Source organism: Prionailurus viverrinus, chromosome D4, assembly GCF_022837055.1.
Source record: "Prionailurus viverrinus isolate Anna chromosome D4, UM_Priviv_1.0, whole genome shotgun sequence".
NCBI classification, from domain to species: Eukaryota; Metazoa; Chordata; class Mammalia; order Carnivora; family Felidae; genus Prionailurus; species Prionailurus viverrinus.
Genome location: NC_062573.1, coordinates 29451852 through 29466549, shown reverse-complemented (window position 1 = coordinate 29466549; position 14698 = coordinate 29451852). Strand labels below are relative to the sequence as shown.

The following is a 14698-nucleotide window of genomic DNA, read 5'->3' as shown; positions in this document are numbered from 1 at the left end:
GAGGGAAAAGTGAAAAAAATAAATAACTCAAACAGAGGGTAACAAGGGCCATTGTCTCGGCGTCTTCCAGCGAGAAGCCAGAGCAAATATTGGAAGAAAGAGTGGGGGCATGGAAGTCAAGCTGAAGCCCTGTTTAATTACACATATTTGGGCCCTAAGCCCCTGACTCTGGGTCGGACACGGTAGGGAGGGGCATGTGCCCAATTCAAATGAATTCCACCCATATCCATCGAGCGCCTACTGTGTTCAGGGACCACGTAGGTGGAGGATTCCAAGAGGAGCAACCAGGATATGAGAGCACTCAGTCACCACAGCTCTGACGAGGTAGACCATGGGCAGTGCCCTGGGGTATGCTCAAGGGAGAGATGAGGCCCAGGGGGGTGTGTGTGGGGAGGTGGTAGCAGGCTTCCTATAAGACAGAGCGTTAGATTTGGGGTCTAGGAGGACGGGTCAAACATGCACAGGGGAAGGTGGGGAGTAGAGGGAATGTACTGGAATCTGAAGTGTGGTTCCCTGGTGTCCCAGCTGGGAAGAGCCTCATCTGGACCATAAAAAGGTCTCTGGGTCAGGAAGGCCATCCACAGCCCTGACGGACCACCAGGAAAACCACGACTGTCTCCAGGGCCCAGAGCCCATTCCTTCTCACTCTCCATGGGCACCAGGAGCTGGGTGAACTTGAGACATGAATGCCAGTTTCCAGGCCCAGCCGCTCCCCTGTTGGCTGTGCACTCCTGGCAAGGCATGCTACCTCTCTGAACTCAGCTAGCATGCCTCTGAAGTGGGCCTAAACACTCCAACCTCACAAGGTGCTTTCAAACTGCAACTAGGGATAACAGATAGGGCTCCTTTTGTACCACCGCGCAGGCTGGCGGGAAGGCTTGCTGGTGGAAATTACATTATGGACGTAAGCAATTCGGCCTCATTAAGAAGTCTTTTGGAGGGCAGAAGCCAAGGCCTACTGGCTCTCCCTGCGCCCGAAGGCTCAGAGCACTGTCCAGAAGTTCTGGAGAGAACTTCTCTCTTCCAGAGAGAAGTCCCAGATGGAGTGACTCACAGACTTGGAGAGGGTGGTCAAGCCAGCTAAGGGCTGACAGCTGATGAGGTCTTGTAGCTGTGGGCTGCAGATTCCAGCAAATCAAAGGGAGGAAAACACAGATAACTCCCAACAGATTCAGTCTGGTTTGGGGGAAGGACTCTAGTATGTGTAGAGGCAGAGCATACCTTTTGTCCTTACCGTCCCCCACCTGCGACCCATTCATTTTCTCCCTCCTCACTCCACATTCCATTGGCTAACATACGCTTCATCCCCAGTGACAAGCCAAGCCAGAGACTCATCTCTTCCTAGATCCCTCTCCTGACCCAGGGTTAGCTACACCTCTAGCCTCTTTGGTTCTTTGATGCGGACAGTATTTCACAGTTTTAGCCAAACTCTGCAAAACCAGCTTCAGACATGCCCTCCCCACTCCAACCCTCCTACAGAAAAATTCTGGAGCCCTCCATGCCTGACATCCCCAGTCTAGGCTGTACCCCCCTTCTCTGTGCTCCCAGAGTCCCTGAGTTTACCTGTTACCACATTCGTCCCCCTAGACCCTTACTGACTTGCCCATCTGTGCTGTAGACTAAGAGCTTTTCATGGACAACGGTCATGGCTTTCACCTTTATATCCCTAGGCTCACGCTTGGGATGTGCAGATAGTCAATAAATGTTGGAAGGGAGGCAGAGAGGGATGGGGGAGGAAAGAAAGAAGGATGCATGGATGGATAGATGGATGGATGGATGGATGGATGGATGGCTGCTGGCACCAGCTCAACCTGATCAGCTCAAGGCCCCACCATTATTTTTTATGTTCAATATGGCTCAACAGGAAACCAGGGTGTCTCACGCCTCTTCTTCCCAACCACGTACCTTCCTATGGAAGCATGTCTCCAACCCACCTTACGGCACTTCACACATAAAGGTACCACAATAATGATAATTTCCAGTAAAAATAAGAAAGGCTTACTTTTATAATTCCGCCTTGGAAATTATTTGGCCACAGTCATTTATCTAATCTATGGGTGGCTACGATTTCTCAGCAATCAAGACACGGAGTAGGGAATTCTTGCAAAGTGAGAAAATCTAACTTAAAAATTATTTTCAAATGTCATGAAATTTTTATGAGCACTAAATGTAATAGTTAATGAAGTTAACATAATGTTATAAGTTATAGAAACTAAATTTAACATTTACTAATGCCAGTTTCCCAGCTTCATTTTTGAGTTTCGGAGGCAAAAACAGTTTGGGTCAAGTCTCATATTATTGTACATTCCCGAAAAACTCTTAGGCTTTTAGGGGCGCCTGGGTGGCGCAGTCGGTTAAGCGTCCGACTTCAGCCAGGTCACGATCTCGCGGTCCGTAAGTTCGAGCCCCGTGTCGGGCTCTGTGCTGACAGCTCAGAGCCTGGAGCCTGTTTCCGATTCTGTGTCTCCCTCTCTCTCTGCCCCTCCCCCGTTCATGCTCTGTCTCTCTCTGTCCCAAAAATAAATAAACGTTGAAAAAAAAAAACAAAAAAAAACCTCTTAGGCTTTTAGTCCGGGACCTCTCAGGGACCCTGCCATCCCCTATTACTGTCCCGTGGAAGTCCCGGCTAGGATGTCAATCTCCTTCAGGAGTTTAAGTCTGATTGGGGCTAAGGTACACTCACAGATAATGTCATAAAAACTAAAAGGAAAGTTAGCTGGAAGAAGTGGGCTGGGCCCTGAGCTTCAAATGGCTAGACAGCTAGGGGGCTTGTCTGAGCCCTGGCCACCGTGGGGCGCTGGCTCCTGCATGGGGAGCCCTTCCAAGAGGCCTCTCCCTTGCCCACCCAGCTGAGCCAGGCCCAAAGCACCTTTTCCTCATTTGCCCCTAACCAGGACTCAACCATTTAACCAGAGAGAACTGTCACCCAGCCCTCTCGGCAGACCTTCGGGCAAGAAGTGATACTGGGAGGCAGTGGAACAGAGTGGCTTAAAATCCCAGGGGCTCGAGGCAGGCTGCGCTGCCACTTCCTGTGGGCCAGGTGCTCAGGATGACCCCCTGTCGCTGCTCTCCAAGGGCCTGTGCCTACGTGAGCGGCAGCCCTTGTCCAATCCTGAGGGTGTATCTCCTAGAATCTGACTCAGCCACCAGGATTTAGGAGGATGAAGTCCCCAGGCCCAGCGAGGCCGCCCATTCTCCTCAGGACACCCACACTCTAGGGCTGTGCACCTGCACTGTTTCTGCACCAGCCTGGGAACCCAATCTCTTAGGGCAGGAAATGCCACCCACTGCTCAGATGCCCTCCAAACACTCCATTTCTTCTAAAGCCAATCCTGATCGTATTCCCCGATTTCCTAAAAAGGCATCATAATCCAGTTTTTTGTTTGCTTGTTTGTTTAAAAAAACACATGAGGCACATGAGGGGGAAACTGGAAGTCAGGAGCCCAGACATATGGTGTCCTGTACTCATGACTGCCTCTCAATAACTGCCATCAGAAGAAGCAGAGTGGGGGTAAAGGTAACAAGTGCACGAGACAGAGTAGCCGCAGGAGGTGAGATGTCCCCAGCTCTTGCTCCAAGCTCCCAGTGCCATTTCCTAGGCAGCCAGTGAGCTCCTGGCTCTGGGCAGGGCCCTCCTCCCTAGCTAGGATTCGACTTCTCACCTGTTCCTGTCATGGGCTATGTGAGAAAGTCCCGTGATGTGTTCCCTCCGCCTCCTCCCATGATCTCCAAAAGGACACTCTGTTGAGATGGAACGAGGGGCACCTGGGTGGCTCAGTCAGGCATCGGACTTTGGCTCAGGTCATGATCTCGCAGTATGTGAGTTCAAGCCCTGTGTCGGGCTCGGTCCTGACAGCTTAGAGCCTGGAGCCTGCTTCAGATTCTGTGTCTCCTTCTCTCTCTCTCTCCTGCCCCTCCCCCACCTGCACTCTGTCTCTGTCTCTGTCTCTCTCTCGAAACTAAATAAACATTAAAAAAGTTTTTTTTTAAAGATGGAACAAATCACGGTGGCCTTTGCTGCTTCTAAAATTTGCCCTAAAATTCTAGACTCTAAAGTCTGTAAGAACCCATCCCAGGTGTGGAGGCCCTGAAGGCTAGTCTTTGTGTTAGGGGAGAACCTTCCCTGTGGAGACAAGGATTCCCTGTGGGTGAACAGGATTGGCACATCCTGAGGCCCCCTTCCTTCAGCTCTACCCCTTGGAAGTCATTATCAAATGACACATGATAGCCCAGGGCCACCGCCTTGTCACATCACAGACCCAGTCCTGAGGGGGACTCGGAAGCATTTGCTGCCCACTTAGAACAGAGGTGGCGGTGCTCAGCCAGGCTTCCAGTCCAGCTGGGAGGTGATACCTGCAGGTAGGGATGTCACAGACTTAGAAGCCCTTGAATGGCCGACCAGAAAGGCCCTTAGAGAACATCTTATCTAATCTCCCCACCCACCGCCTCCCGTTTTAAGAGAGAGCCAAGGAAGCCCCAAGGCCATGTCCCAAGGTCACGCCGTGAGTACTTGGAAGCTGGAATCAGAACCCAGATCTCTGAAATTCCAAAAAGACCTTCATGCTTCTGGCATGTTTTCCATCTGAGTCTTTGATTTTGCAATTCTTCTTTCCCCAATACAACAAAGACATCATTAGGCTCACATGGGGTCTCCCCCAATCCCAGCATCACTTCAACGCAGGGTTCCCAGGAGCTAGCTGGATAGACTGTCCAGATCAGACCACTCCAGACCCCTCAATGCTCCATTCTGTGAGGGCACAGCCGCCTCACCCTGACTCCTATCCAGATCGGCCTGAGCAGAGCCTGCCATCTGTCAAGGCTGCTGGCTGCACTATGTCATGCACTCCAGGTTTCCAGGGGGTTGACGTTTGGGTGCTGGGAGAGGCCCTTCTTCATTCAGCTCGGCCTGTCCTTCCTGCTTGTCCCTGCCAGCACCCCAAAGTCTTGGTCACACCCAGCTCCTGCATGGATGCCCATGCTTTCTGGTCCGGCAGGTATCACGCACTCGTCCCCCACCCTACAACACCCTTTCAGTTTCTCAGACTGCAAAATTACCTTTCAAGGTCCAGCCCAAGTGGCCTCCTCTGGGAAGCCTTCCCTGATTTCCCCCACCTGGCCCCATGGCCCCAGCAAATTCAGCAGCACCCTCCTTTGCATTTCCTCAGCACATTCCTACATTTTAGCTCCTGACACAGCATGCAGGGATGACTTTTTTATATCTGTCTCCCCAACTAGTCTGTGAACTCCCCGAAGGCAGGGACTGTGTCTGCAACACCACACCTAGCCTAGACTGGCACTTCCAGGAAACGTTTGAAGAATGAACAAATGACTAGCCGGCTGTTGTTTCACACTGGTTGTGCCTGGTATTCCCCGCCCACCCTCCACCCCTCACCCTCCACCCCCCGTCAGTTCCTGGTGTGGTAGAGTGACTAGAGGCCACTAGAGGGCAGTAAAGAGTCAGGAAGGAGCAACAGGTGGGTGATGGGGAGCCCAAGGTGAGCTTTGAAAGGTGTGGAGGGAGCTTCAAAAGTACCCAGGCCACAGGACCACCAGAAGCCCGAGTGAGGGAGAAGTAAGAGCTAAGGCCCAAGGCCATTCATTCTCTGAGAAAACACTCTCCAAGCCTGATACTTAGGCCTGGGAGGCACTTGGGGGGCACTGGTCCAACCCCCCACCTTGATGCTCCAGTCCTTCCACCAGATCCTTGCTGGCTTCTGCTAGCCCCTTCTCTCCCAAACCTGCCCATGTGCCTATCTTCAGTTCTAATTCTGGGGAAAGGTCTTCATACAAGGCTGAAAAGGGATCCCTCTGGCTCCCATTCATGGTCCCAGCCATGACTTACAGAATTGTGCAGTGTATTCTACCCGTGGCCCACGTGCCAAATGAGGCCCAGAAAGTGGAAATGTCATGTCAGATCACACAGCAAGTTCCTGGCTGACTCTGGCCACCATCCAGGCTTTTGCCTCCCTGCCTGGTGCTGGGCCCCACCTCCCCCAAACCTTGGCTTCCAGAGAGCAGGCCTGCCCAGCAGTGGAGGCTCAAAGTCAGGGAGGGGCTTGCTACAGATAGGGAAAAGAAGCCCTCCTCCCCTACTCTCCTGCCCCGTATGGCTGGTGTTTCGGTAACATTACCACCATCATTTCAAATGATTCTCGAAAACAGCAGGCAAGGCAGACTCAGGTCATGGGGCTTGTGCGTAGTCACATAGATAGTCAGTGGTGAAGCCACCCTCCTTCCATGGTAGTCCTCACTTTTCTTGGGGAACTCTCTCTCTGTCTCTCTCTGGGCCAGATCTTGGCCCTGGTATTCCTGACCTGCTTTGACACCCGCAGAGGACCCTGCCTGGATATCTGCTTGGCCTCTAAAAGTCGAAAACTTGAATCCTAATCTCGCTGGTCACCAGCATCCTCCTCCTCAACCAGCTCTCCTTCCTGCCAACTTTATTTACTCATTTACCGGGGTAGCTGTGCCATGCTCCACACACATGAACCCACTCCAGCCACTGGGCTCAACCCTGCCCCACCCCCAATGCCCCCGCCCTCCTGCTCAGATGGCCAAGGATACACTTGTCACAGCCCAGCCTAAGGGCTCCCTTCAACAGGACACCTTTCTCAACTGAACCACCCCCAGGTGTCTTTCTGTTTTCTCCAAGCGGGCAGCATTCAGGGTCTGCCCCCACCCCTGCTTGACAACACTCTTGTCTGTGACTGGATTCTCTTTTGTTCTCCAACTGATCCATGGGCTCCATTGGGCCATGAACTCTGCTGGAGAGCCCTCAATCTGATGTCAGCCCGAGTCAGGCCAACTTTAGGCATGCTAGCTAGGTGTCTCCTCTCACTGCCACACCCAGCTCAGCCCCCTGTATAAACAACAAGCATCATCATCATCATCATCAACACTTGCATGGCACGTGATATGTACCAGGCAAAAATCCAATAACAGTGTTTACATGCATTACATCATTTAATGCTCACTCTTATTCCCATCACCCCATTTTACAGATGAGGAGGAAACCAGGGCACCAAGAAGTTATGTAACTTGCCCCAAGTCACACAGCTAGTGAGAAACAGGATGGTGATTCAAAACTAGGCAACCTGGGGGTGCCTGGGTGGCTCTAAGCCTCCGACTTGGGCTCAGGTCATGATCTCACGGTTCGTGAGTTCGAGCCCCGCATCGGGCTCTGTGCTTCACAGCTCAGAGCCTGGAGCCTGCTTCAGATTCTGTGTCTCCCTCTCTCTCTGCCTATCTCCTGCTCGCTCTCGCTCTCTCTCTCTCTCACAAATAAATAAACATTAAAAAAATTAAAAAAACAAACAAACAAACAATGGGCAGTCTGGCTCCAGAGTCCATGCTGTTAACCACACAGCCTCCCTGCTTCACCACGTGGCTGCCCCAGCATCTTTGGCTACAAATGCTCTGGCAGTGGATTGAGCTCTCACTGGCAGCGCAGCCCAAAGCCCCCCCTTTGTATTTCAACTACTATTCCCTGAGTGCTACCATGGGTCAGGCACTCTGCCAGGAACTGGGACACAGCAGTGAACAAAATGACATAGCTTTGGGTACCACACACCCCCTGCAAACTGCACAGACCTGAGGGGAAAGCAGATGAGGAAGGAGTAAACCACTAATTAAATTCCTTCAACTGTGCTTAGTATGACGAATGAAAAGAACACGATGCTTTGTGACAGGAGTGATGGGGTTCCTGGTTTAGATGGTGTGGTAGGCAGAATGATGCCCCCCCCCCCCACCAAAGAGGTCTGCATCCTAATCCCTGGAACCTGGGAACATGGAAGGTTAGATAGCAAAGGAGGATGGCTAAATAGCTGGCTGAAGATCAGGGGAGTGCCCTGGATTATCCAGGTGGGTCCAATAAAATCCCACGAGTCCTTAGAAGTGGAAGAGGGAGGCTGGAGAGAGAAGCAGGAAGATGGCGTCACCATGAAGGTTCAGCTCAGCGTCGCCAGCTTTGAAGATGGGGCACTGTGGCCACGAGGCAAAGAGTGCAGGTAGCATCTGCACTCTGGAAAAGGCAAGGAAACGATTCTCCCCCAGAGCATCCTGGAGGAACACAGCCCTGCAGATGCCTTGACTTTCGCCCGTTGAGACCCACTTTGGACTTCTGACCTCCAGAACTGTAAGATGGTGAATGTATACATCATATTCTTTGTGGTACTCATTACACTAGAAACAGGAAAGTCATGTGCATTTGTTACGGGGAAGGCCCCTCCGAGGAGGTGAAATGCCCGGTCCAGTGACAGCGGCAGAGAGGGTTGAGAGGAAGCTGCACCTGCACCTCATCCCCTCGCCCCAGTCCACCAGGCACTATGCCTGCCCACCTCTCACTGTTGTGCTAGACCTCTGCACTGGCCTCAGGTTCCCGTTCCATCCACCCTCCCCTCCTTCCTCATGAAAATAAAAGGCATCAGCGAATTGGGCGATTTCACTGAAAAGCACCTAAGAAACACTGTACACCTATCCATGGCAAGGAGAGTGCCCAGGACGGGAGGAACCTGCCAGGCGCCTTCTAACACCTCCAATCGGCTTCTTGTCTATTGCAGCCCAAGGAAGGCAAACAGGACGTGGTCAGGATTTCTGGGCACTCTGGCCTATGGCTCCAAAATGGGGCCATACGTGGGGGCCATCCCTTACCGGTTCCTCTAAAAGCCCATTCCCTTGCTGCTGAGACTCACCGGAACCAAAGGGCAGCGAACACCCTTCTTTCTCACCTGGCCTAGAAAATTTAAGGGTTTCAAATGCCATGTCGATCGATATCTGTTAGGTTGTATAAATATCTCCAGGCAGGAATCAACTAGTTATACCCATCAGGACACTGTGGAATCTTTGGTGCAAAACTTTTGGCATTTGCTAGGACTTGATGAACAATAAAACTGAACTGTTTCCGTTCTAAGCTGATATGTGCCCTCTTTGCTTTATTCAACGTGGGGGATCAACAAAGGGCGGTACAGATTTTGCAGACCTGCAGAAACTGAATCTCCAAATACCAGGGAATATCAAGAAGCCCCGTTTTGCAGACATGGGGGTACCCCGAAGCCAGAAATGTCAGACGACACTCGGATGGCAGAAGCAGGATTGAAACAGAGTCCAAGCCCACAAGCTGGAATTTACAGAAAAATGCAATGCTGACTTTCTTCAGGGCCACGAGGTCAATTGCCCAAATGTACTCTGGAGGCAGTCCCTCCTCACTGTGTCCTAAAAGCAAACCTTCCACATGAAAGTCTTCCCTTAAAAAGAAGAGGTGGCAGCCAAATTTCCTAAAACCTAGAATGGAAAAAACAATTCAGAAGATTTCTGGTCTCCCTCTGGATTCACTGCTAGGCGAGGCAGGAGGACAGTTCCATAGAGTGAAACAGCCCGTTGCCAAGTTACAGCCTCAGACAAAAGCAGGATAAACAATCTCCTATTTTTTTTTTTAATATTTATTTTGGGAGAGGAGGATTGGAGACAGTCCCAAGCAGGCTCTGAGCTGTCACATCAGAGCCCAATGAGGGGCTCAAACTCACGAACCATGTGAGCATAAAGAGTCAGACGCTTAACCAATTGAGCCACTCAGTCACCTCTTCTCTCTCTCTCTCTCTCTCAATCTCTCTCCAAATGTTAAAAAAAAAAAATCTTCTAAAGCCTTGCTCAGTTTGGAGAAACAAACAGTACCGACATGCCCCTGGGGGCCTATGACATGGCACCAACTTCAGCACTGCCACAATCAAATGAATGCCTCCCAGATTCAGAAGTCCAAGAGATTACGAATTTGAAATCTGGACAAATACAAAGTTGAAATCCTCAGACAGGTTGTGGTGTATTCATGCCCTAATCCCTGGAACCTGTGAATGTTACTTACATGGATAAAAAGGAGGAGTGGGGGGTTCCCTTTGTAAATATGATTAAGGACTTTAAAATGGGAAGAGTACCCTGGGTTACCCAGTTAGGCCCTAAATGCAGTCACGCGTGTCCTTCCAAGGGAGAGGGAGATGTGAAGGTGGAGTGAGGTGGCCACAGGCCAAGGAGCACCAGGGCTCCAAGGAGCACCACATGAATGGATCCTTCCATAAAGCCTCCAGAGGGAGCACAGCCCTGAGCTCCAAGACTGTGGGACCATCCATTTCTATTATTTTAAGCCAAGGTTTGCTGACTTGTCACAGGAACTGATACACGGTTTAGTATTAATTTTCTCTGCCTCCCTCCCTCAGCCACCACACACAAAAGGGCCTATTATGTGCCAGGGACTGTGAGGGGTACAGAAGACAAGAGGGCCTGGCCTTTATGAGCCCACCATCCAGTAGCATAGCTGACAAGGCCACAAATGTGCTGGGCTATGAGGCATAACTAAGCCAAGCATCCAGCATTATCCCCCAGGGGACGGCCACGCTGGAAGGTTTCATGGGGCAGGTGATGTTTCCACTTGGCTCTGAAGGGTAAAGCTGGATCCCGACAGGTGGAGGCAGGAAGTAGTCTAAACCAAGGTCAAAGAGTGACACTGACTAATAAGTATGTGAGGCATGCTAGGAACCAGTGGGAGGTCAAGGAGAGGACAGGCTGGGAGACTTGACCAGAAAGGCAAGTTGAGGACAGATTGTGTGATGCCTGAATGGCAGGCCCAAGGCCTACTCTCCTGTAAGGTGAGCTCTCTTTGTGCCAGCCCTGAGGGCAGTTCAGCAAACACCATGCATGTGAGCCAGCACCCATGAAGCCACTCAAAAAACGGATTTGGTGGGGTGCATGGGTGAGCAGTCAGTTAAGCATCCAACTCTTGATTTTGGCTCAGGTCATGATCTCACAGTCGTAAGATTGAGCCTTACATTGGGCTCTATGCTGAGCATGGGACCTGCCTGGGATTCTCTCCCTCTCTCTCTCTCTCTCTCTGCTTCTACCCTGCTCCCACGTGTGTTCACCCCCCGCCTCTCTCTCTGTCTATCAAAAAAAAAAAAAAAAAAGGTTTGGCAATCATGTTGGAAACAGAGTTCCAAAGGCGTGCCATAGTTTGGACATTGAGGAAAAAGAACTAAGGATCATGCCCACTGAGCGTGGAGTCCCAGCCCTGACACTGGGTCTGAAAATGAATGAGTGCTGGGGGGTGTATGAGAAGAAAAAGCATAAGGAGAAGAAAGGGAGAGAGGAGGAGGCAGACCTGGGGCTTCCTGCCAGAATGTTTGTGTTCCTCCCTCCACATTGTGTACCCTCCCTCTGTGCCAGGAAACCACGCCAGCAGGCCAAGCCTCTGATGGTACCTGTCCAGCTGCTGCCAGCAGGTTTGGTTAGACTGTGCCTTTGCTCAGGCCTGTGACTCCTGCTGCTGCTCTTAATAGGTGAGGAACCACCATCGGTTCCCACTGGGGTCTCTGCCAGGTCCGTGCCCATTTGGATCTTGAGCCTAGTAATTAGGTCTAGAGGAATCACAGGGGCCAGGGGGCAGCTCTGTTTGGATAGACTCAAGAAAGCTCAACTGCTTCTCTGAACTTGGCCTCTTTGAGGTCTGCAGTGGGGAGCCAGCGAGGCCGGCCGGGAGGCTTCAGCCTTACCTGCCAACGTGTCCTCAGGAGAGGGCCTGGGGCGGCTGCCTCCCCGTCTGCCATCAGTGAGAAGCTTGTGTTGAGGGAACCAGACCACACAGAGGAGCACGGGACAGAGGAACGAGTGCTGAACCGGGGGGCAAAGACCCAGACCCAAGCCCTCCCACCTGTAAGCTGTGCGGCCCTGGGCAGTTCCCTAACCGCTCTGAGTCTCCGCTTCCCCTTTTGGAAAATGGGGATTTGAGTCCTACCCAGCCCGCTTCACAGGGTTGGAACAATAAAGGGTTCCTGGGAAAGCATTTTGCCTTTTATAAAGTGCCACGTTAAGTATGAGGGGCCGTTAGCAGAGAGGACTTGGGCTCCATCTCCTGAGAGTGGGGCTGAGCAAGAGTTTGGGTCCCACCGCCTCTGTCTGCCTCATGCACAGCACTTCCCTATGCTCTGAGGGGCTGTGGGCCCCTCCTCACAGCAGAAAGACAGAGGCTTCTCGCAGGTGTGAACCTGGCAGGCCTCCCTGGCACTGGCAAGGCCCGGGGCAAGGGCCCACACAAAGGCCATTTCCCATATGTCTCATATTTAAAAGTCATAAATCAAGCTAACAAACCGTTAAATGAAATATGCTCTGTCCTCCTACCTTGTTAAATACACCTCTGTAGCAACCTGGAAGGCCAAGAGTGAATTCAGAACTCTGGGATTCCTTGGTATCCGTGCCAGGACCTGGCTGAGTGGAGAAGCCTGGCCAGGCGCTGATCTGCCCTGCCTCCCTTCCCACCCCTAGCCTCGCTCATCATCCTACGGGGCTTCGCACGCAGATGTGAACATTCGATCTCACATTCAACTTCTGTCCACATCCCCCACCAGTCCTCGGGCCCAGGGTGCACATGCCCATGACATGGGCTGGGGAAGAGGCTGGGAGAGGCATTGGGCTATTTGGGCCGGACCACTAGGGTGGGCTAGAAGGAGGGGCTCAGGCACCAGGTAAATGACTCAGAAAAAGAGACTTAAAAGAAGCGTCACAACATCCAACCCTGTCCTGATTTTTCCCCTGATTTTTTAAAACATTTTTCAAAAAACGATACTTTGGGTTTCTCTACTATGCTCATGCCCTTTAGTACACAGCCAGCCAGCACTGTGATGATGTGCTGTCCTTCCCCATACCTTTCTACAAGAGAAGGAGACGCGGTGGCCTCCTTTCCAATGTCTTTAAAGAAACTGACACATTGCTGGCCCGAGGGGATAAGGTTTCAGTGGCCACAGGGTATTCAGCTTAGAATCAAGTGACAAACCCATCAGCCAACATCCTGTCTGTGCTGAGCACATGGTCCTCAACCCCAAGGAGTCAGGCTGCTGGGAGCGCCTGGGGATGGGGTCTCCTGGTGTTTGAGTCATTTAAATTGGGTGGGGGAGGATGGAGGAGGATCCCTACTGAGCACTGACTGGGCAACCTTTGGCCAGGTCCTGCACCCTTCTGTTCAGGCTATCTGTGTGGCCAACAAGGGACTGTGTGAGTGACAGTCAAGGCTCCCCTTGCTTCTCCTGAGTTCACCGCTGGCCCCACCGAAGGCCCAGTTGCAGAGAAAGAGGCTGAGAGCGCAGACCTCTGCCTGATTTATTCAGGTCCACTTCTCAGAAGCGCAGAGGTCACCCAGGCTGTTTGGGGGGATGCCCCCCCACCGAAACCCCATCCGCTGCCTGCTGCGGAGACGCCGACAGTGCAAACTCACCAGGCACCATCCCTGTCAGCGTCGGTGCTGAGTAGCTGCCTTGTCCGGCGGGGGGGACGTGCGGAGGGTACCCGGGGAGGGTCGTGCTCGCCAAGTCACGGCCTGAGGAATCAAAGCAACAAATCACGGGGTGAGTGTCTCCGTGGCCAGCCGCTCATGTCCACAGCTCCTGGGACATCTGCACATTTGTCACGTCTGGGCGCTGAACGCCAGCGTGCGGCACCCCCCCCCCATCACTCATGCATGCACACACACACATGCACACACGCACACACGCACACACGCACACCCCTCCAGCCACCCTGGCTCCACTCAGCGGGAACCCGGGCCAGCTCTGCTGCTTCCCTGGGAAAATGGAGCTCAGGCCAGCTCATTTTGCAAGAGCTAGAGTAGCACTTGGACTTCTCCCCCTACACACCTTTGCTTCTGCTGTGCCTCAGCACGAAGCACCCTCTCCTCCAACCGCGGGCAACCCAACACCGCCCACCTTCAAAGCCCAGCTCAAACACCTCCCTCCTCCTCCTGCTCCTCCTCAGACCCCTGACTGAATTCCTCCTTCGGCCTCCAGCTAGTCAGTCACTTAACAAAGGTGCAGGAAATGTACTTCCTCACACCAGACACTGTTCCGGGCCCGGGACGTGGAGATTCAGGCCTCGGCTGTTGCAGGCAGACCCTCTGTGCTCCTCTCTCTTTGCAGGCTACCAGCTCCCAGGTGGCAGGGCATTCATGCACCACAGAGGTTGGAGCCTGGTGGGCCCTGAGTAAATGCAGAATGAATGGTGTGCAAATGTGCTGGATTTCACGCGATGCAGAAGAAACCGCAGGCAGCAGAACTCGGCGAGGGAGGTGCCACTGAGGTGCGCCTGCCACTTAGGGAAAAAGAGCCACAGCCCTTTCAGGCATTGCCAGTTACGTGAACGTGACAAGGTGTTCATGGGTAAGGCAGTACCCTGGATCTTGGGCGATCAGACTGTTCTGTGGTTATATGTGTTGGGCCCTGAGGACAAAACCCTAACCCTAGTGGGTTTAGTTGGGCCCTGAGGACAAAACCCCAACCCTAGTAGGTTGCTCCTGGAAAGAAGGAGATGCACTGGCCTTAGCCATCCCGGGAAGCAGGTGGGAAACGAGGTAGCCTTGGGACAAGGGAGGGAAAGTGGACCCTTGACCTCCTCTGAATGTGGACACTGAAGACTGGGTGGGGGCTCCTGACCATGAAGAGCCAGACCAGGTACCAGGACCCTCCCCTGGGGCCCAGCAGGGTGGTGCAGGCTCTACCACAAGTAGATGGCTCTGAGTTCAGCCCCATTAGCAGGTGGCCCAAGGGGAGGGACCAAAGAATCACTCCAAACACTCCCCAAAGAAGCCAAGCCAGCACATGGTATGAGCCGTGAATGTTCCCCAGATAAACCAACAGCCTTTCTAGTGCCAGTCATTCAAAGACTGTCCGGC

At 52.6% G+C, this 14698-nt stretch overlaps 1 protein-coding gene across 3 annotated transcripts in view; it reads right to left on the bottom strand.

Moving 5' to 3' along the window:
* Nucleotides 1-14698, bottom strand: part of PAX5 (paired box 5) — a 195641-nt gene that overhangs the window by 33995 nt on the left and 146948 nt on the right. For all 3 annotated transcript variants that reach the window (XM_047829001.1, XM_047829003.1, XM_047829002.1), the window contains one exon: nt 13250-13351. In XM_047829001.1, coding sequence (XP_047684957.1) covers nt 13250-13351 — 102 coding nt within the window. The remainder of the gene's footprint in view (nt 1-13249; nt 13352-14698) is intronic.